Source organism: Melospiza melodia, chromosome 3 (genome assembly GCF_035770615.1).
Source record: "Melospiza melodia melodia isolate bMelMel2 chromosome 3, bMelMel2.pri, whole genome shotgun sequence".
NCBI classification, from domain to species: Eukaryota; Metazoa; Chordata; class Aves; order Passeriformes; family Passerellidae; genus Melospiza; species Melospiza melodia.
In genome coordinates this window covers 120,818,562-120,839,023 of record NC_086196.1, presented here as the reverse complement: position 1 = coordinate 120,839,023, position 20,462 = coordinate 120,818,562, and the positions used below count along the sequence as shown (strand labels likewise).

The 20,462-nt window shown below is 41.1% G+C and overlaps 1 protein-coding gene across 3 annotated transcripts in view; it reads left to right on the top strand.

Annotated features, from left to right (window-relative positions):
• The first annotated feature begins 675 nt into the window (after positions 1–675).
• Positions 676–20,462, top strand: part of KCNQ5 (potassium voltage-gated channel subfamily Q member 5) — a 279,943-nt gene continuing 260,156 nt past the window's right edge. For 2 of the 3 annotated variants that reach the window (XM_063152923.1, XM_063152922.1), the window contains exon 1: positions 679–1,034. In XM_063152923.1, coding sequence (XP_063008993.1) covers positions 679–1,034 — 356 coding nt within the window. Of the gene's footprint in view, positions 1,035–20,462 lie in introns of all 3 variants that reach the window. The other variant, XM_063152924.1, reaches the window with a different exon arrangement.

Below are 20,462 nucleotides of genomic sequence, written 5' to 3'. Positions count from 1 at the left end.
CCCCGCGCCGCCGCCGGGACTTACGGCACTTTTGTGACTTTCTCGGACTTACATGGACATTTCCCGGGAGCGCGCGTAGAACGCGGGCGCCGCGTCCCGCCAGCCGCTCTCCGTCCGCCTCACCGCGGGCACCGCCGCTGCCGCTCGCGCCCCGGGACGCGAAGGCTCCGGGCGGCGCGGCCCCCGCCTGCCCCCACCGGCCCGCCCGCCTCGCCGACTTTCTCCGCCGCTCGGAGCGAGAGCAACAGCTTGCCCGGCCCGGCCGAGCCGAACGACGCGGGAGGCAGCGAGGGAGCGGGCGGCGGCGGGCACCGCCGAGCCGCGGCCTCTCCGCCGGAGCCGCGAGGAGCTGCCCTCCCTCCCTCTTCCCCGTCCCGGGCCGCGGAGCCACGCCGGGCGGCGCTGCGGGGACCGGCGGCGGGGCCCCGCCGCCCGGGAGGAGAGCGCGCCCGGGGGGGCGCCCGCTCCCTCGCCGGGGCCCCCGCGAAGCTGCCGCAGGCCGGCCCGCCGCGCCGGGCGCCCAAAGTGGCCCGCGCCCCCGCGCCCCGCGGGCGCCGCCCGGAGACCCTCGGCCCGCGCTGCCTCTTGCGGGCTGCTGCCGCGGGGTGCCTGGCCGCCGCCGCCCGCGCCCTGCTCCGCCGCGGCCCCGGCGCCCGCTCCGGCGCCCGGGGTGATGCCATGCCCCGCAACCACGGCGGCGGGGAGGAGGGCGGCTCCGCGGGGCTCTGGGTGAAGAGCGGCGCGGCAGCTGGCATGAAGGATGTGGAGTCGGGCCGGGGCAGGGCGCTGACGAGCTCAGCGGCCCGCGGCGACGGCCTGCTGCTCCTGGGCACCGGCGGCGCGGCCGCCCCCGCCGGGCTGCGGGAGGGCCGCCGCGGGAAGCACGGCGCCCGCATGAGCCTGCTGGGGAAGCCGCTGTCGTACAGCAGCGGACCGAGCTGCCGCAGGAACGCCAAGTACCGCCGCCTGCAGAACTACCTGTACAACGTGCTGGAGCGGCCCCGCGGATGGGCCTTCGTCTACCACGCCTTCGTGTGAGTACCGACCCGCTCCCCTCTCCTCCCGTCCCGTCGCGTCCTGTCCTGTCCCGAGCCCTCTCGTTCGTCCCACGGTCTGCCTCCCACACCTGTCCTGAGCAGCGCCCCGCCGCACGGCGCGGCTGGTACCTCCCCGCCTGCCCCTCGGTCCCCGGGCATCACTCCTGCCGGGACACGGGGAGGACGAGTACCCCACGAGTCGCCGCGAAAGTGCCCGGGAGGAGTCACCGGAGGCGCGGGAGCCGCTGCCACCTGCGGCGCGGCTCTCCGCGGGCGGCGGGAAATCCCGCGCAGCCCTGGGTGGGAGGTGATGGGGGGAAAGCTCGGTTCAGCCGGCAGAGAACCGGCGGGGAGCACATGCTCGCTGGTCTCCCGGGTGCCCGAGGCAGCCGGTGTGCGCGGGGGGAGACTGCACGGCGCTCCCGCTGATGCCGCACGCCGGCCTCGAGATTAGACGGAGCGAGGGGTGCCGGCGGCTGCCGGGTGCTCCCCGGGGACAGTGGGCACGCCAGCGGTACCCGCGGCGCCTGTCCTGCCGAGCGGACACCGAGCGCTGCGCGGTTTGAAAAGTTACCGCCGCGGAGCCGCAGCGCTCGGTTCTGCCTCCGGAGTGTTCTCCGGGCGCCCCTGGTCCCCACCTGGCAGGGAGTGCGGGTGGCGGCGCCTTCCCACGCGGGGGCTCGCCGCGGGATGCTGCGCCTCAGGTGCGGCCACCTGCCGCTGGCAGCGTGCGGCGAGCGGCGCCGGTGCCTGCGGCTGCTGAGCTTTGGTCTCAGCAAGTGACGGTTCCTGCCGCGCTCATCCTGAAAAAGCCCGGGACGGAAATCTGTGTTCCGTCCCATCGCTCAGCGGAGAGCGGTGCTGTCTCCGCGCTGCGAAACTTGTGCTGCTTTAACTTCAAGAGGCTTGTCCGGGGCACCTGTGCGAGGGGACCCGTGGCTGTCGCTGCTTGCTTGCAGTGTCCTTGGGGTCAGCCGTGCTCCTCAGTTCATTAGCAATCCTCTGGTTTTATGGGTTTTGGTTGTATTCGGGGGAAAGGCCCTACTCAAAATCCTTTTTGATGGCTGAGCAAAACAAGCGGCAAAGTCTGTCAAGGAGCTGTAACAGTGGATCATATTTATGGGTGAAAACGTGACCAATTACAGAGGAAGGAAGTTAAGCATTTCTGTATTGGGGATATAATACAATTTATTGTTATGTTTGACTATAGGAAATACATCATAAACGAATCAGAATATTTAACTGATAAGCTGTAAGTAACTGTATTTGTTCCAGGATAGTCAGGGAAATCAAGCTAGCGGCTGCAGCATCTTGGCTAAAAAAAAGCAACTGTTCCCTAAAAGCTGTTTGAAAGCATAAATAGTGCTCCTCTCCCAGCAGTAGGGGAACCCTCAAATCTTACTTTAATAGCAGCTGTTGTAAGTAAAATGTGCCAAAAACATGGCAGTCTGATTAATAAGATAATTTGTGGAAAGATTCATTTAGTAGATGACAATTACTATAGACAGCAAGTAGTAGAAATGTGCTCAATGTCATATATTATTCAGTAAAAGGATTTTTGTCCACTTAAAAGATCTTCTCATTATTTCTGTTTTACTCTGAAAATCAACTCTTACACCCAAAATGTTCTTCTTGGAGGGCATTTATTTGGTACATTTTGCTGTCTGGGTCCTTACAGGTGTTTTCCTGTGGCCTAGATGGATGTAAATTAGTATTGCAACAACCACCAAAATATGTACTAGGAATCATTTTATGTCAGTGCCTGAAGTTGCCGGCCAAAATATGCAAATGATAGTTTTGGACCTTTTTGTTTGAGTTCGTCATAGAAATCTTTAAAACCAGAAAAGTTCGAGTTAGAAATACAGCTGAGAAGTTTAAACCTTAAAAAAAAAATTTAAAAAAAAAAAGGTGGTAAATTTCCAACCGGAGTGTAGTCATGACACAGCAGCGCTGTAAACAAGGAAGATTGCCAGCTGCGTTTAGATAATTGCCTGCATAGAAAGAGTGCCAGTTTTAATTTTTAATTGCAAATGGCAATTTTGGCAAATATAATGCCAGCATTACATCTTTTATCTGAACAGATCTGTGTGAAAGATCTTGAAACATTACTGTAGTATAAGACACCTAGTAATATTATTACCTTAAAGTATCTGTCAAAGATACAGTGTTTAAGGTGCATTTGAAGTTCCATTGGATTTCAGTTTGACAGCCATCCTTATTGCCAGTGATGCCCAGTCTACAAATTATTTTAATGTGTTTGTATAATTCTGATTTAATCACAGTCAGATAATAGGATAATATTTATGGTGTTCCAGGCTCATTTTTTTCCAGCCACTTGATCGAATATAGTTGCATCTTGGAAAACAGATTTTTTTACAGAATTAAAAACCAAACCAAAACAAAAAAGCCACAGCTGTTTGAAAAAAGCAGTCTTGAGACGAGTAGCTTAGGGTTGCAAAGACATTACAAAGTACATGGAGGAGATGTCTGTCTCTACCAGTGCTAAGCTATTCTTGACTGCAGTGCAGCCCGCTATAGCTCTGTACTATTTCTGTTACAGGAATGGGCTATCTGGGGTGAGACCTTTTCAGTAGATCACTGGTCTCCTGAAACCTCACTCTGATATGCAGGTTGAAGTCATGCAAGGGTGGTTACAGAGTTTTGGTTCTAAAGACTTGGATCTAGCAGTTTAGATTTGTGTGTTTATTTTTTAAATAAGAATTGAAGATTTGTTACAAATAAGAAATCATTCATGCAGTGGTATCAATGATATTTACTGTATCACTCCCATAGGGGAAAATACTTCAGAGCTGAGAACTATGCCCAGTTAGCTCTTCTTTTTGTTCTTGCCCTTTCAAATAAGATAAAATTAGGCCAGCCACCTAAAGAATGAGAGTTGTGACCTACATTCAGAAGTCAATTGGTTAGTTTATTTGTAAATACAAGCGTGCCAGATTCTAAAAAAGACAGCTATTTTGCAAACTTCTGCAGCCAGGGGAAGAAGTTACTCTTGAGCAAAGGCCTTTGATTTCAGTAAAGTTGTGCTGGAGAGCAGAGCCATAAATTACATGTTTCTTAAATCCTTTTTTGTGCGCCTCAGTAGTTCTTTACATTGAAACTCCTATTAAAATTTAAGATCTTTCCTGCAAGTTTTTGAAAACCTTCATTTGAGATATTGCTTTATGCCACACCACATCACCTACACATGGAACCATGTGCATATTTAACATGTGTGCTTACATTAAAAGGCTGTGATATTGTAACTTTTCAAAAGCATTGTCTTGGAGTGTCACAGCATTTCTTTCTGTTACTGCTGTTGCACTTTATTATGGCTTGTTTGGTGTCATAAAAATGTGCAGCCATTGCCTTAGAATGATCAAAGGGGAATTCCAGATTTGTTGCAAATTTCACTCTGGATTTCATCTTCAGTTATCATAAGGGCTTTGTATTATTTTTGTTCTTAATTGACGTTCTGAAAATGAGATGGCATGAGATGTTCAGAAACAAAATACTGCTCTTTGATACTGTTTATACTGGTAGGATATAATTAGTTGCATAAGTTTCCTAATTTAACATGTTGGATTTATTTCAGGAATAATAAAGTTTCTGTTTCTTACTGACTTCTTTGTAATGTATTCCATGCAGAAGTCTTTGATGTTTGTTGTGGGGATGTCCTTCGCTTTCCAAAGCTACCAACTTTTGCTCTGGAAGCTTCTGAATTCCAAATCACAAAATCACACATCTGGATGTGTGCACAAGGGTGGGAACACGTTGCATGGCCTGTATTGATAGGTTTTCATGGACATCCCCCACTGGCCACTGCAGAAGAAAAGATGCAGCATGAGCTGAATTGCAAGAGCCTGTACAGTATTATTCTTGTCTTTTGTGTTATTGATGGAAAAATGACTGAAAAATTATTTATGAAAAAAATGTAATGATGCCATCAAAGATTTAACTAGCTATTTTAGCCTTCCAGATCTGCTGGAAAGGATATAGCTCAGTAATGATCAGGAATGGCTGTTGACCAGCAGGTCTTTGCATGTGAGCTAGCAGAGCTGCATCACACTGTGCCCTTGGTGTAATAGTGGAGGCTCCTTATTCTGATTAGAAAACCAGTCATGTGCAACACCCAAAGGACTTGCTTGTTCTCATGCTATTGAAAGTAGGAGAAATTATTTTATCTCTTTCTTTTTTCCATCTTCTGGCAGCTAATGAACTAATTCCAGGTGCTTTACGGGTAACTGTACAGCTTTCATCTTTTCAGGCACCATTTCAGAGTCAGGATATGTTGCTGTTAGGGCAACAGTGTATTTCTATATGTTTGTAAAAACAAATAAAAACATGATATTTACAATTAACAAACAACAGCATTGACAACATAATTATGTAGCAAATCAAGTCTTATTGAGTACTGAGGAGATGCAAATTTAAAATTCTTTCACTGTAGCACACAAACCTTAGTAGCACTTTCTTTCAGGTACAGTGAATTAAAGTGGATATTTAAATGCCCTTCGGCGGTGATTTGCTGCATTTGAAGCAGTCTGTGATTCTATACATGTGCATATTTCTCATTGTTTTGAAGGAACCTTAGGAAGTTACCCAGTCCAGCTGGGAGATACACTCTTCCCAGTTGTGTGAGGTGGCTTTGTCTAGACAGGCCCTAAATTTCCCTGGTTGAAAATCCCACCACCTTGCTGAATAACCTGTGGGTCTGCAACCTGCCTGTTGAAAAATGAGGGGGTTTGACATGGGGAGGGAAGAAAAGAGCTACCCTGAACCTCCCAAGTGGCAATTTATGGTCATTGTCCCTTTATATATGTTCTGTCACTGCTGAGAAGATTTCGGCTTCTTTATCATTTTGATTTGCCTTCAAGTAGATGTAGGCTGCTACAGGGTCACCTGTTAGATCACCCTTCTGTCAGACCAAACATGCTCAGCTCCATCAACTGCTCCAAGACAAAAGCTCAAGGCTCCTGAGTATCATGGTTGCTCTCCAGCATCTCCTCTGTTTTCTTCACATCCCTGTTCAGCTGGGAAGGATCACTGACTGCCCCAGTGTGCAAGACCATGCCGAGTAGAGAAGAAAACTTTTTCAGTCTGCCAGTCCCAGTGGCAGACTGTGTAGGTGCTTGCTGCTTGCCTTATATCTGACAAAATCATGCTGTTGCCTTGCTCAACCTCCTGTGTCCACAGAAATGCCCTTTTTGCTGGGCCTGCCCCCCGAACAGTGAGTTCCCAGCCTGAATGGATACACGGGATTGTTCTGCACCAGGTGCAGATGTCTGCTTTTCCCTTAGCTGTGCTCAGAGATGCTTATGGTCGCATCCGGTATTTTCTTGTTCTGTCTCAGTCGTTGTGTACTGGCCAGAGCAGTGGAGATGGCACAGTCTTTAAAAACTTTGCCCTCTTTGTCCTTTTCTTTGTGATTAGTAGAGAAGACTGAATGTTCAGCCATGCTTCATTCCTTCTCTTTCCTGGTGCTGTTTATGGACAGCAGGCCTTTCCTGGAGCCCTGTCATGGGCACTAAATAACATCTAGCTTCTATTTTTTGCTTTTTTTTTTTTTTTTTTTTTTTGTTGGTTTGTTGTTTGGTTTTTTATTGTTGTTCTTTTTTGGGGGGGAGTGAGTTGTTTATTTTTGTTGTGGTGGTGGTGTTTTTTGTTGATGTTGTTTTGTTGTTGTTGGAGAGTTGTTTTCCACCTCAGGATTTTCAGTAGATAAGTATCAGGAATGTTTATGCTACCTTAGTAAAATCACGTTTATTTTTTGAGGATTGATCTACTAAATTTTCTCATTTGTACTAGCTTTACTTTCTGACTCAAGACTGGTTATCCAGGGGAAGCATCTAATTTTCTATAAAAATCAAAATAGATCCACAGCTTTCCACAAAGAAGACTGCAAAAGGCTTGCTTTGAGAAAAAGTCACCAAGAACTGGATGAGGGAAAGTTCATGCATGTGGACTTTCTTCTATTTGTCATAAGGTTTGTTTCTTAAATAAGATTATGAATTGTGTTTCGGAATGTGGATAGTAGGTTTGTATTGGAGTTTCAAATTAATCTACAACCCTTTGCAAGCAGAATCTTCCTCCTCTTAAAGCAAGATATGAGTTAAGAGGTTTTTTTATAATTATCTTTTTGCTGTATTTTTTTCTCACATCACAAAACCCATGCAATGAGCATTAAATGTTGGGATGAGACTCTTATCTCAGATCTATTTTTCTTGGTGTGCCAGTCTTTGGAGAGGCATTTCTTGTCATTTTTATTGAGTGTCTTGTAGGATGTGGGGACTCTTGGGTAACCTTCCATGGTCTCATGTGATGAAAGAACCTGCCCAAAATTACAGATTTATTCTAAGGGATGGTATATGAATTTCTAGTATGGCATTAAATATGTGTTCTCAAAGGAGAAGTAGTTTTAGTGAATTAAAGGAAGAATTTATAAAGATTTTAATTGCCTGTGAGAAAGTATTTATGTGACAGATTTTCAAAGTAGGCCCTGAAGAGTATCTTAATGATCTAGACACCTTTCTTCACTGGGCACTTTTAAAAGTTTCTCTGTTGTTCAACTTTTCCAAACTTATTCAAAAATAGGTCATGATATCTATTCAGACTTGATCTCTTTGCATGCTCCAAGTCTGACTATATTTTTAATAGCTATTCACCCTGTTTTACTGTTGATTGTAACTTAATTAAGTTTCCTGAATTGGATGAAAGTACAATTGAACTAATATTTCACAAAAATTTCAAATAATTGTAGCATCAAATGGAATACCAATGATTATTCAATTAATACTAGTGATTTCCCTATTCATGAGAATAAGCATAATTAATATATTTAAGAAAGCTCATAAAAATGCAGTTAAATTTTTCATAATTGTTTCAATGGAAAGGAAAAGCACGTGGTTTGTTACTTTATTAATCTTCTTTTTATGGAGACGATCTATAGAAGGAAAACCTTTTATTCCTAGACAATGTAAACTGCTGACAGTGCAAATAAATCTCACTATAGTAAGGTAATTATTTCTTATTAATTCAAAGGTAAAACTTAGTTGCCAAGTGTTTAGCATTCTTATACGGCTCATATTTTCATTAATATAAATGATGAATATTAATGAAATTTGCAACTGATTTTAACTGAAGCAAAATAGAGTCTTCTGCTCTCAGGTAGAAAAGATGGAGGAGAAAGCATGAATAATACTATCTATCAAAAAATCTTTAACATGTATACATAGTAGACATAATTTACTATGTTGTTTCTACTGAGGCAGATGTTTTTATTTCACAGTAAATGTTGCTTTTTCTCATTAACATTAGCACCCATACCATTTCTCAAAAAATTAACACCATACAGCATGCATTCTTGGTTTTTAAGGTAATGCTGGTGCATTTAGACTCATTTGTAAACATGTGTTATATAAAATATACTGAGTTTGGGGGAACTTGCATTTCTTTTTTCTCCTTGTTTTCTCTGCAAGATTTTTTACTTCTTTTTGTAAATTGGTTTTACAGATTTCCTGTAAGAGAGCAGATGTAGATTACCCAAGGGATTGCCACCACAGGTCAGTTAAGGTAGAAAATTCTTGAATTGTTCAGTTTATCAATTGCAAAATAGTTTTAAGGAGTTGCCCTTTCATGTGCAAAATCCCCCTTCCCTTTAAAGATATTAATTAAAAGTTCAAAGGCTGTCTTATAGGTCAGCTGCACCTAATCAAGAAATATTTTCAATTTTCTGTTGAGCATTAGATTTATCTTGTGATAGCTATCTGAGTTGCAGTGTAATTGCGTTACAGGAAGCTCAGCAAAACGTTCATCATTTGGGGCACTGAAGTGTAGTCTCAGACAGTGTCTTCTGCTTGAAAGACTCTGTGATTATTTCTTAATATGTATAGTCTGGTCCAGTGATGCAGAGGTGGACACAGTCCTCCAGCCAGACATATCTGAAATTTTCTGTTTGGACTTCATCCAAGAAAATCTTTAAACATAAATGTGTGTGTTTTCCTTAACAGAGATGGACATAAATATGTCTCTAAGCATTTTCTTGAAGAGTGAATAATTTTCAAAAGCATGAAGTACCTGCAGCTTCCTTTCATTATTCTATTGTGCATTCTATGGGTAATTCACTTTTTTCTCCCCACTTGTACAGAATGAAGTTTAACAAATGAATCATGCTCTTAAACTGATTAGAAATAATGAAGAAAGGAAGTTCAGTACCTGCCCACGACTTGATTTAAGCAATATATTCCTGTTTGTCTTGGCTTCTTTCTTGCTTTGAGACTCCATAGTTTGACCAAGCAAACATATTAATGCCTTTTGAGATTTCTGTAGAGTTTTAATTCTTTTATTGCAGTCACACCTGATACCATATGGAAGGAACTGGCTGCTGCCAGGAGTCAAATATGATCAAACCAAGAGAATAACTTTATGCTTTGAGAAAAAAAAATGCTACTGAACACATTCAGATACTTCCTATTTTACTCGTGTCATAGATTAGAACACTTGCACACACTCTTGAGATCATTCAGTCAGAAACAGCATCTGACTTCTCCTAGGGCATTGAATTTAATAGCTTTATGTGGCCTAAGCTCATCCATAACCATGGTATCTAGAAGTAAATGCACAAATCTTTCCCTTTGAGCCTCTTCTGACAGGAGTGCACTTAAAAGTTAATGCTGGGCCTTTCTGAATATGGGTGAGAGTCCTGACCTACTTGAGAGTACCTTTTGTGGGAAAATTAAGATGAAATAGTGCTTTGGTTGCATTTCTATAGGTGGTGCAGATGGAAGGCCACTGATCCTTGACAATGAATTTGAAAATGTAGGCCACTCTCTCTGTGAGAAAAGTCTCTGTAAGTGCATGTTTTTAACAGTGAAAGTGCCTTGTCACAGGAGAGATGACAGGTGATGGCTCAGTTGAAGCTGGCTTGATGAGGCTGGTGTGAGAGCCACACTACTGCCAGGCTGGTAAGCAGTTGATGTCCTCTTCCCATCAGCTAGCCCAGCACTGGAGAAAATGAAATTTCCATGTTTCCAGAAAAATCACACAGTGAATTCATCAGCTTGAAAAACTCTTTAACATCCAAGAAAGTTAAGCTGACTGATGCCAGAAGTATCTGAATTCATTAGGAGGAAAGAAGTCTCTTTTTCTGTTTGCATCTCTCTGCAGTTGATATCTATCTGTAAAGTCAGGTTGATTCGCATGTACCAGAAGAATCATTGCCACAGGAAGGAGCACAGTCTTGCTCTTTGCAGCTCTGTGCAGAAGGATCTGTGTAGATGGCAGGAAATGTAAACCCATGTGTGAACAAGCTATGTGCAGGTATCTGTGCAACAGGGAGGGAAGAAGGAAGAGCCTATGCTGGCAGTGGGAGGGTTTTTCTTAGACCTGTCCTTTTGAATGTAGTTCTGAGAATTTAGAAGCATCAAATCACAGAATCATTCAGGTTGGGAAAGGTCTTTGAGATGATGGAGTCCAACCATAAATCTAACACTGCTAAATCCACCACTAAACCACATCTCTGAGTTCCCTATCTACCCCAGGTCTTTTAAATGCCTCTAGGGATGGGAAGTGAATACACTTCCCTGAGCAGCCTGTTCCAATGCTTGACAATCCTTTCTGTGAAGAAACTTTTCCTAACATCCAATCTAATCCTCCCCTGGCACATCTTGAGGCCACTTCCTCTCGCCCTATTGCTTGTTACTTGAAGAAGAAACCAACCCCCACCTCACTTCAATGGCCTTTCTTGTGCCTTCGGCCACACTTACTGCAAATGTTAATATAACGTTTCTTCTTCAGGGAGGCTCCACTACACTTCAGGTGCAGCTATGGCTAGTTACAATAAGTGTGCATGCCCTCAAGTGACTTATTCAGCTTCTAGATGATGAATCTGTGCATGTTTCTCCCTTTGATATGTCCCAACCACATCTGCAGACCGAAGATGAAGCAGAATTCAGAATAAAAGACAAACAGCTTTGCTAATGTCTGGGGGCGTTGTAAATTTTTATATAATACAATTTGCTCAAGCAGACGTATTTCTTTCCCCTTAAGCTTGGAAAATAGAGATTTCATTTAATGGTTGGAGATACAGTCTGAAAGGGAATTATCCTTCCTGAAAGGTCACACTGACTGCTGACTAAACTTGTGATTTGTCTTTGCAAATAATTTGTTTGCTGGGTGGGGTGTTGGAGTTGAGAGGTTATTGTTGGCTACGATGAGACAGATGATGGTCCTGAATTACAAATACTCTTGGAAGGAATTTTGACTTTCATCCTGAAAATTCTTGTAGATATATGTTTTAGTGGTGTTATTAATAGGTTTAGGTATTTACTAGAGTAATTACTAGAAACCATCAAACTGAACAGTGATAAATGCTCTATCTTTCCTTCATTAATGATGGCAAAAAGTCATCTGAATGACAGAGATTTTATAAAGCTTCTTTAGTTTTACTTGAGAAATTCTTCCTTGGAGAGAGGTAGGACTAATCTGAAATCTTCAATGCTCCCATGTTATATGGGGGCACTCTGCATGAGAATTTGCTCTTTGGAGTTATTACACGGGGAGAGTTATGGTGAGAGCATTTGTGGCACTGCAGAGGCAGAAGAAGTTATCTTTCTGTGTGGGAGCACAATCATTGAGGCAAGGGAGAATTCATGAAGGTCTACTTGACTGTAACCCTACTTGATTGATACTATGTATTACTTTCAGGTTAGAAATGTGCTTGTCTTCTATTAATAATATGTTTTTAATATTTCTCCCCCTCCCCTTTTACCTGTTTTTTGTAGAGAGAAAGCTGAAGCAATAGTATGAGTCAATTTACTGGATTTATATGTAAATAAAACATGGTATTGACCTACATTTTTCTTCCATCGAGGTCTTGACCCTGTATGCAGATCTGAGGAAATATCACAACATGAAAGTTTTGTTCACTACCTGACTGTGTTCCTGATTGCTTTTTCTTTGGTAAATATTCATGTAAATCTTGCTGAAGCTGAGCCTCAGCTGGTTTATTCCTGTTTGGGTCCACTCTTTGCTGGAGCTGAGGTCACTTTTTAGCTGCTCTTACAGGTCATTTCATGGGAAGGGCTGCAGCTGGACAGCAAGATGCAGTCCAGTGTCTGACCTCCAGCATGGCTACATCTACATTTGGAGGAAAACCTGGGAGATGCATCTGAAATACCTCTGGAATTCAGAAACTCGGTGAGAAATGCAGTCCTCAGGGACTTATTCTGCAGAAAGGGATTCAGTCAGTCTTACTCTTGTCCAGGGAATTTTTCCTTGAAACCATAACTGAGTTAATAATACGTGTGAGATATAAAAGACATCTAAAAGTATATTAATATTAGATTAAATGTTTTTATTGCTGATGTTCATGAATGGGAAAGCTGGAGCTGAAGTAACTGTCTCAAACTGAACACAATACCATGCCAGTAAGTTTCAGCAGGAAAGTATTTACTTGGAAAAATCCTTTGTATGATTTTGCTCTCCAGGATTTTTCATATATCCATATTTGTAAATTATCTCACCACAGTGAAAGGTCATAGCATTTTCGTTTTTGCTTGCCTTTATAAAAAACATTAGGAGCTAAATAGTATAGTGGATAGTGACTGAAAACTCAGATATTTTAAGATAAAACAGTGACATTTCAGATATGAAATTTTATCTCTACCTGGAAGATAAAATTTACTCGCAGAGCACTCATCTATATAAGAAATATGATTTTACAAAATTTTGATTGTGTTTTTCAAGCTTATTAATTCATGACAAAATTGTATTCTTCTCTATAGAGTAAGACTTAAATGAAAATGATCCTGGCTGAAAGTGTGAACAGTTGTAAAGATCTGGAAACAATTGCAGACTGATCAAGAGATCTGAAGTGTATTTTGGTTTTGGAAATGGGATCAGTAATGAGAGAGGCCCATTCATCTCCCAGTCTATATTTAGCATCCTGCAGTGCACCAGTGACTGCCTTCATCCCAGCGCAGCGTGTATCACAGTCATGGCTTCTGACCCCACAGGCTATCTGCTGTAGGCAGTATTTTGAGAAGGCTCAGTGGTAAAGTTCTGTCTTTTGGCCTTGTCTTTAAACGTGAGGCATACTGTAATGGATATGTGACCTTGGCAGGTTGTGCTGTTCCAAGTCTGGATCTGTGGATTAATTTCCAGCTGAGGGCTGCCTTCCCTACCTCTAGAGGGTGTGCAGGTGGTGGCAACAAATCACTACACATACAGTTCATACTGTTTTCTGGCAGGAGAATAGAATTGCTGCCTTGCAGTCTAGCCCTGGGAATTGCTGGTTAGATGTTCCAAAAAATCATTAGCACGTTAATTTGATTAAAAACAGTATTTAATGAAGAACAATGGAAAATTGTTAGGACACCTTGTGAAAATGATGGCACATAAGAGGTACAGTTCTGGAGAATGTCATTTACTGATCTGCAAATTTTTTTCATGTAACAAATGGAGAATATACAAGTTCATTATTAAATAATCCGAGCATTTAAATAATCCCGCATTTTCCTAAATCACTGCAGACAACAGTTGTCACTGTCTTTTATGCAGGATGATAACCCAGTCATCATTGTTGAGATGGACCTTTATAATTCCTAACATGATCTCTGTTGAACTAATATCTCAGAGGTATGACCTGTCTGTCACCACAGCTCAAATTGTTAAAACTCTTAATATTTCAGTTCTTCACTTCTGTCTGGACTCAGCAGTGTGCTCTGTGTGCTCATCCCTGTGGCTGTACAACCCTTGCTCCTCAGCAGCTCCTCTTACTGCTCCCTCCTTGCCTGAGGAGAAAGTTACTTCTCTTCACTTTCAATAGCTGTAAAAAGTATCTGGCTAGTAAATTTCTAAATATACATTTATAAGTGAATGACAAAACCAGAAATTCAGCTCTGCATGTTTCATTGAGTGGAAGGAAACAACAAATGGAACTGTTCCTTTTTGCTGGGTCTGACACCCTCAGCAGCATGTGATACAGTGCGTTTCATGTGCCAATAAACTACTTGACAGTAGACTAGCATGAGTGCACTTCTGACTTACTGCAACTAAGCCCAACCTCAGTAAAACTGTAACTAAGTCTATGATGTGTTATTTTCCCTTCACTTTCTGAAAGTGACACTTATTTTGGCAGATGCTGAACTGCTGCATGAGCTAGGAATTTAATTGTTTAACAATTTTATGAAGATTAATTATCACATGGTTGATGAGAGTCTCATTCCTGTATTATTTGTCTTTGTCTGAAGTTACTGAGTTAGAGAAATGGGTGACTGGTGGAAGAACAAGCAGAATGACAACACAGCTTCTCAGCATGTAGCAGGGAAACTAGGATGCAGATGAATTAATAGTGCTAAAGATACACCTAGCTTTACACTTCTCTGTGAGGCTGGGACCTAAAACAACTGCCAGATTAAGTTGCTGGTAGAGACCAGTAAGAATATGGGGAAAACAGTCAATGAGATAATATGGAAGAACATATTGAAATTAGTCTTGTGGCTTCTTTGAAACAAGTTGCTGTCAAAATCCTAAGGCTTGACTATCTTTGAGAAAGGTACACATGAACTGGAGTAGTTTGTTCATTTTCTGGTTTGTTTTTAGGAAGCTGCTTCTCCCAAAACACACTTCTACATCTGTATACTTTTGCAGTCTCTAGTGTGGAATGAGTATGGACTTAATGCTCTTGAGATAGTTTAATTAATTTCAAGTGATCATACTGCTGTGATATTATAACTGTGTCTTCTGGGACATTCTACCAAACCTCTAAAACTGTGTATAAATTATGTGCAAATTCTTCAAAAACAGGAGTGAAAAAGAGTATTTTTGCTCATGACCTTGGATGAAACAGCAATCCAGATCTTTGCAATTAAGTGTCTTAAATAGTTTTTCTCTCTTACAAACTACCCTCTGGATGACACATATTTAAAATGGACATATATATGTCAAGGCAGGTAGGTGTCTAGATAGGTTGAGTCCTCTGGGCTTGCTGTTTCAGTTCTGCATTGAATCATTCAATACATGTTTATTAAAACAAACCTTGGTCATCCCCAAAGACATAGCAAGTAAGACTGCCAGTTCTTGTATCCTGAGGGGAAAAAAGAAAACTGAAATCACATAAAAAACCCCAAAAAAACCTAACAAAACCCAGTGGATTATTTTCCTTTTCATATGGACAGTCATATCAAGCTTTTGAGTCTGAAGTGTTTCTAAATTCTTTTTCCAATGGAGAGGTGGAAAAAAATAGTATTTTTCTTTTTTGAGTATATAGGTGTTTTCTAATATACTACTCAAAATTAAGACATAAGACTTCAATTTGAGTGGCTGTTTAGCTACTCTGCCATTCAATTTTTTTTTCTTCTTTGCTTGTGCCCAGTTGATTTCCTAAGGGACTAATGATCTTTTCTTACCTCTATGCTCTCTGATTAACTCAGGTTGTCCCTCAGAGGACGAAGGAACTGGAACCTAAAGCCTTACTACTGGTCACATTTGTAACAGGACCCAGTGGATGTTGCTGAGGGTGAAAAGAGCACAGCTTTTAGCACCATGGTTTATTTCCTTTGAAATTTCAGCACCATCCTGGCACTTACCTCACACTCTTTTGGCTTTGAGAAAACTCTCTGATGCATTCAAGCATGTAGTTATTTATAAATATATATGTGTATATATAAAAGTGCTGACACAGAGTGCTGTCTGCATTAATGAAAGCAGAGAGCATGATTTATATTTTGTTGAGTCAAACTCCTCTAGTACTTTTGGATAAAGAAGACTTTAGCAGGTACAAACGGCAAGCCAAATCCTAAAGCTGTTTACTAGCCGTTAATTCCAGGCTCAATCCAGAAGCTCTTACTCAAGCAAAATGCCTGTAAAGTAATAGGATGCTTTATCTTCTTATTCTTGAATTTTGTAAGAGTGCAGTGTAATTTTTTTTTTAAATTGTGCAGGTTTCTATCAACCCGATGCCATCTCGTTTTGTGCAGCCTCAGGAGTGACTGCTTGTGCAGTGGTGTATTGCATGGTAAATCACTGCAGCTGCAGTGTAGCACAGTATGCTGCAGACAGTGTTTTTACATTTTTACTTTAATCATTTGCAATGAGTAACAGAGACAGTAAGTGGCAAGATACTTTGTTTTGAAAAGTGAAAGCAGTATTGAAATACTGCTGCAAAAGTACCCGTAGAGTTTGGGAAATGGTATGGTACAAAATAACCTATTTTGTTGCATACAGTTTTATTCATTCTGAAAATGATTGTGCTTTTGCAGGCATGGAGATCTGGATGTCTTTCTAATGTAAAATGAATAGGAAATACTTCAGTTGTTCTAATAGCTCTTAAATATATTTTAGTTTGATAGCTGATTGTATATTATGTTTGCAACCTTTGTGCAAAGCAGTGTTTAATAGCAGAGTTTGCTCCATAATGAACATAGATGAAGGCTGTTCTTTATAGCATCAATCTAAAAACCCACGTGTATTACTATAATGCTGTTGATGTTAAGTTATCCTGTTGCTTGGAATTTATTGCCACATAGCTTGGCACATAGCTGTCAACTACGAGAACTCCTTGCAACTCCAACCTAAGACTTATCACTTTCCATTTAGAAAATGACCTTACAAGTTAGTCAAATGACTGGACTGCTATGGAACAGCAGCTGTTGGTGGAAAGTTCTCAAAATTGGCATGGATCACTTACTGGTCTGTCCTTTAATTGCTGATATCGTTGCCTGTGAATTCAGTGGTTATCAATGACTGTAATTGCTTTAAAGTTCTAAGACCATTTTCTAATGGTTAGCATTGAGTTTTAGCTTTTAAATTGAAAATATCTGAGGATTAATCTATTTGTTTGTTTTGTGCATTTTCTAGCAACTTTGTGTAAATTGCTAATTATAAATAACACCCTTGAGGCATGAAAATAAATACTATAACATTCTCACAATGAAATATATTTTCTTTTGAAATATCTGGGACCATATTTGGTCCAGTTGATTTACATAACTTGCTTGCATAGTATTGTGAAAGAGTAAAATGAAACAGCTCAGCTGCACCTTCTGTCTTTGAGATGTTTCTGAGTGCAGTCCCAGACAAGCACGGAGTTTTTGTGGTCATTTCTTTGGCCCATTGCCCACCTGCCCTGGACCACTGCAAAATGCAGTGCCTGATCTCATAATTTTACTGTAAGGTTAAATGACAAATTCTCAGCATGATCTGCTACTTGAGTCTGGTTTTGTACCAGTTCTGTATTTCTCATTAAAGAAATTAAATCTGTCTGGAAGATTGTCTACGAAGAGGTATGATCATCAAATAGAAAACCCTTGAATTCATAAAGGTTTAAAGAAGTAATTAAAGGTATCACTGCTTTAGAGCACTTACCCTCATTTGATGTTTAGTGCTGTTCTGTAATATTCAGTGTGGAGTAGTTGGTCGTGTGACTCAAGTTGTGTAAAGTCACAGCTGTGAAGAGACTCTCCGCAGTATAAATATACTTTGAACCTGTTTCCTGTTGTGGAGTTCTTCCTTGCAGTGTGGTGTATGCTAATGTGTTACAACTTGCAACTTGCAGGGTTTTATTGCTTAATTTAAGCATAGTTTGCATTTCTTATGGTTTGATTGGTTGGCAAGGCATGCAGAAATTCTGAGTCAGATGCACCTATTTCTGGATGCCCAATATAATTAGGTGCAGCCCTGAAGCAACATGTTTTGTGCAACTTTCCAGGCACACAAAATGCAGAAATACAAGGGAGGGTTTAAAAATTGTTTGGAAAAAAAATTAATGCCATTTAACTTTGAATTATGATTGTATTTGCTCTGATGAGCTTCATAATTATGAGATTCTGCTGTTTTTTTTTTTTTCTTCCTGTTTTCTTTTTGAATTTTTTTTATAGTAATTATGGCTTTGATACATATGAAATATGCCAGATGGACATTCCTGGAAATGTCACTGTCCTGTATAACCTTGGAGCATTTATGTAGAACCAGCATGGTCATTAAATTCCACAAATTTCTGTTTTCTGTAACCTTGTCCTGGGACGTTGCTGTTGAAAGTGAGTTTTGTTTCTGTAGTTAATGTAGTCTGGTTTGCATGACCAGCCTGCTAAAAATTGTGTTAATTACTGGTACTGCAGTTGGGTGCACGGTGCTGATTGAAAACAGGACTGAAACCAGCAGCTTCTACCAGGCTTTATTCACTGCTGCTAATTTTTGCCTCCTAAAGTTGGGTTTGAATTTGTCACTAGGAGAGGAAAGTGGTTTGACTGTTATTGTCTTACTAAAACAGAAAAGTATCCAGAAAAGGTTTCTGTACGTTTGAAGACGAAGGTTCTATTGAATAAATAATTTTGAACTGGATCAAATTAAGTGCTTAATTGCTTGTGTGTAAATAACAGAGTAAAATCCATAGGGGTGGTAATTTAGGGAGAAATTAATTGCCACAGTGTATAGTATTGGTTTCTTTGAAATACAAGAAATCTGTCAATTCCCAGAGCACAAAAGCACATTCATCCATTTGTTGACAATATTGCCTCCTAAGAGGAGGGTGTAGAATTTAAAGATCTAAGGGAAAAAAATCTATTTATTATGCACTTTTAAAAAGAAACCCAGAATCTAATTTTCCTCTTCTTTAGATTTGTTTTTTGAGGTCTTCCCCAGTTATATTGGCTTTGCTTGAGAGGTGATGTCCCATATCAGCTACCCTTGGCTGAGTGCAGGCATGGTTTTTTCTGGGTGGTGCCAGCAAATATCTGTCAAGGTGTGGCTCTGTGAAACCGGCAGTCGAGTCTGTACTGATGTCAATGCTAGGTTTGGGTCACTGTGTTTCACAGTTGCAGTTTGTTAGGCCTTTTCCCTGTTGCTCATCTTAATTTATTTATTTTTTTAATACAGGATCTTTTGAGTCTTGTTTGTTTCCCCTACTAAAAATCTTTTGCATGTGATTTCCTTTTTCTGTAAAAACTTAACCTTAAAATTAAAAAGACTCCATTTAATATATGCATATTACAAAATCGTGTTAAGTACTTGACTAGATGATTTACTTTATTTTGTTTAAAATACATTTTATAATCTAATTAGGTAGATAGTAACAGTAAATGCATTCCCTAAAATTCAGGAAAATAACATAGACAACATCTTAAGTTTCTAATAGAAAAAAAAAAAGAAGTGACATTGGAGAGTCAGAGAGTAGAAAAATAAAGCCAAAACTGAAATTTGTGGAAATTGCTTGGGCATTTTTTTATTTATTTTTAAAAATTCAGGAGCTAATTTTTATAAAAATATAATTGTAAAATCCCTGCATTGTAGTTTTGAAAGCTAACATTGATGTGAATGAACATTTATCCCTTGCCCTGTGGCTTTCAAAACTTTAATATTTCTCCCATGCTTTAAGTTTTCCTTACCTTTCTGTGACGTTTTCCTTTTGACCCAGCAGCCATAGACTGTTTAGGTGCACCAGCTAAATGTGAGCATGTTTAGCTGTTACTTCATGTGTATGCTGGATTATTCCTCATGCTGAATGCATACAGAAGCACCATCAAGTGATTGAGTTCCAACAAATTGCAGACCCACCTTTAGGTGGACTCTTCTGTACATAAGCATTTGTGTATATGTGTATAAACAGGTTGTTAATATAGCAGCTCCTGATCTTGAGGTGAAATAATGTGGCTTTCCTGTTTCCACATCACTGAGGTCTAACTTGCACTAGAATTGACTGGCTGCATCTATCCTGTCTTGTACTTGGCATCTTGTACTCTTCTGGGCATCATTGATAGTCCTTACACATATTCCTTGGGGGCTTTGTCCAAACTATCCAAAAGAATGAGAAAACTGTGTTGCAGCCCATCAGCATGGTGTTTTTTATAGCACTAAACTTAAACCACATGTTTAACCTGCTGTTAAGTATCACTTGAACCAGTTCTGTGGCCACTTCATCCATCTGGTGTCCTTTTCCCAAAAAATTAGGGGTTGTGGGAGCAAACCGTTCCTGAAGACAAAGAGCAAACCAGAGCTGGAGGCTTGAGCAGCTGAAGTGTCCAGGAGTGCGGTGCCCAAGACCTCTCCCTGGCCGCCTGGCAGTGTCAGCATACCCAAAACCCCACACACCATGGTCTAGAAAGGGTTTTTGGCAGTCAGAGCTGGCAGAGAACATTCTTCGTCTTGTAAAAATGTGAGATTTAAAAAATTCCATCCCAAATTGCAGCAAAGACTTGGTGTTCCCTCTTTTCTAAATCAAATGTAAAAATATCTCTTAGATAAATGCTGAGCTTCAGTTTAGCCCCAACATTTTTTTTTTTAGTATACTGAGTTTAACTTCATTAAGAAGACTTTCTCACCTGAAATCAAAGGCTTTTCAGACTTCTCAATATTCCTGTGAAGCATAAATAAAATCAATCATTTCCTTTGATGAAAGTTTAGGTACTTGTGAATTGGTATGCTTTTTCAGGA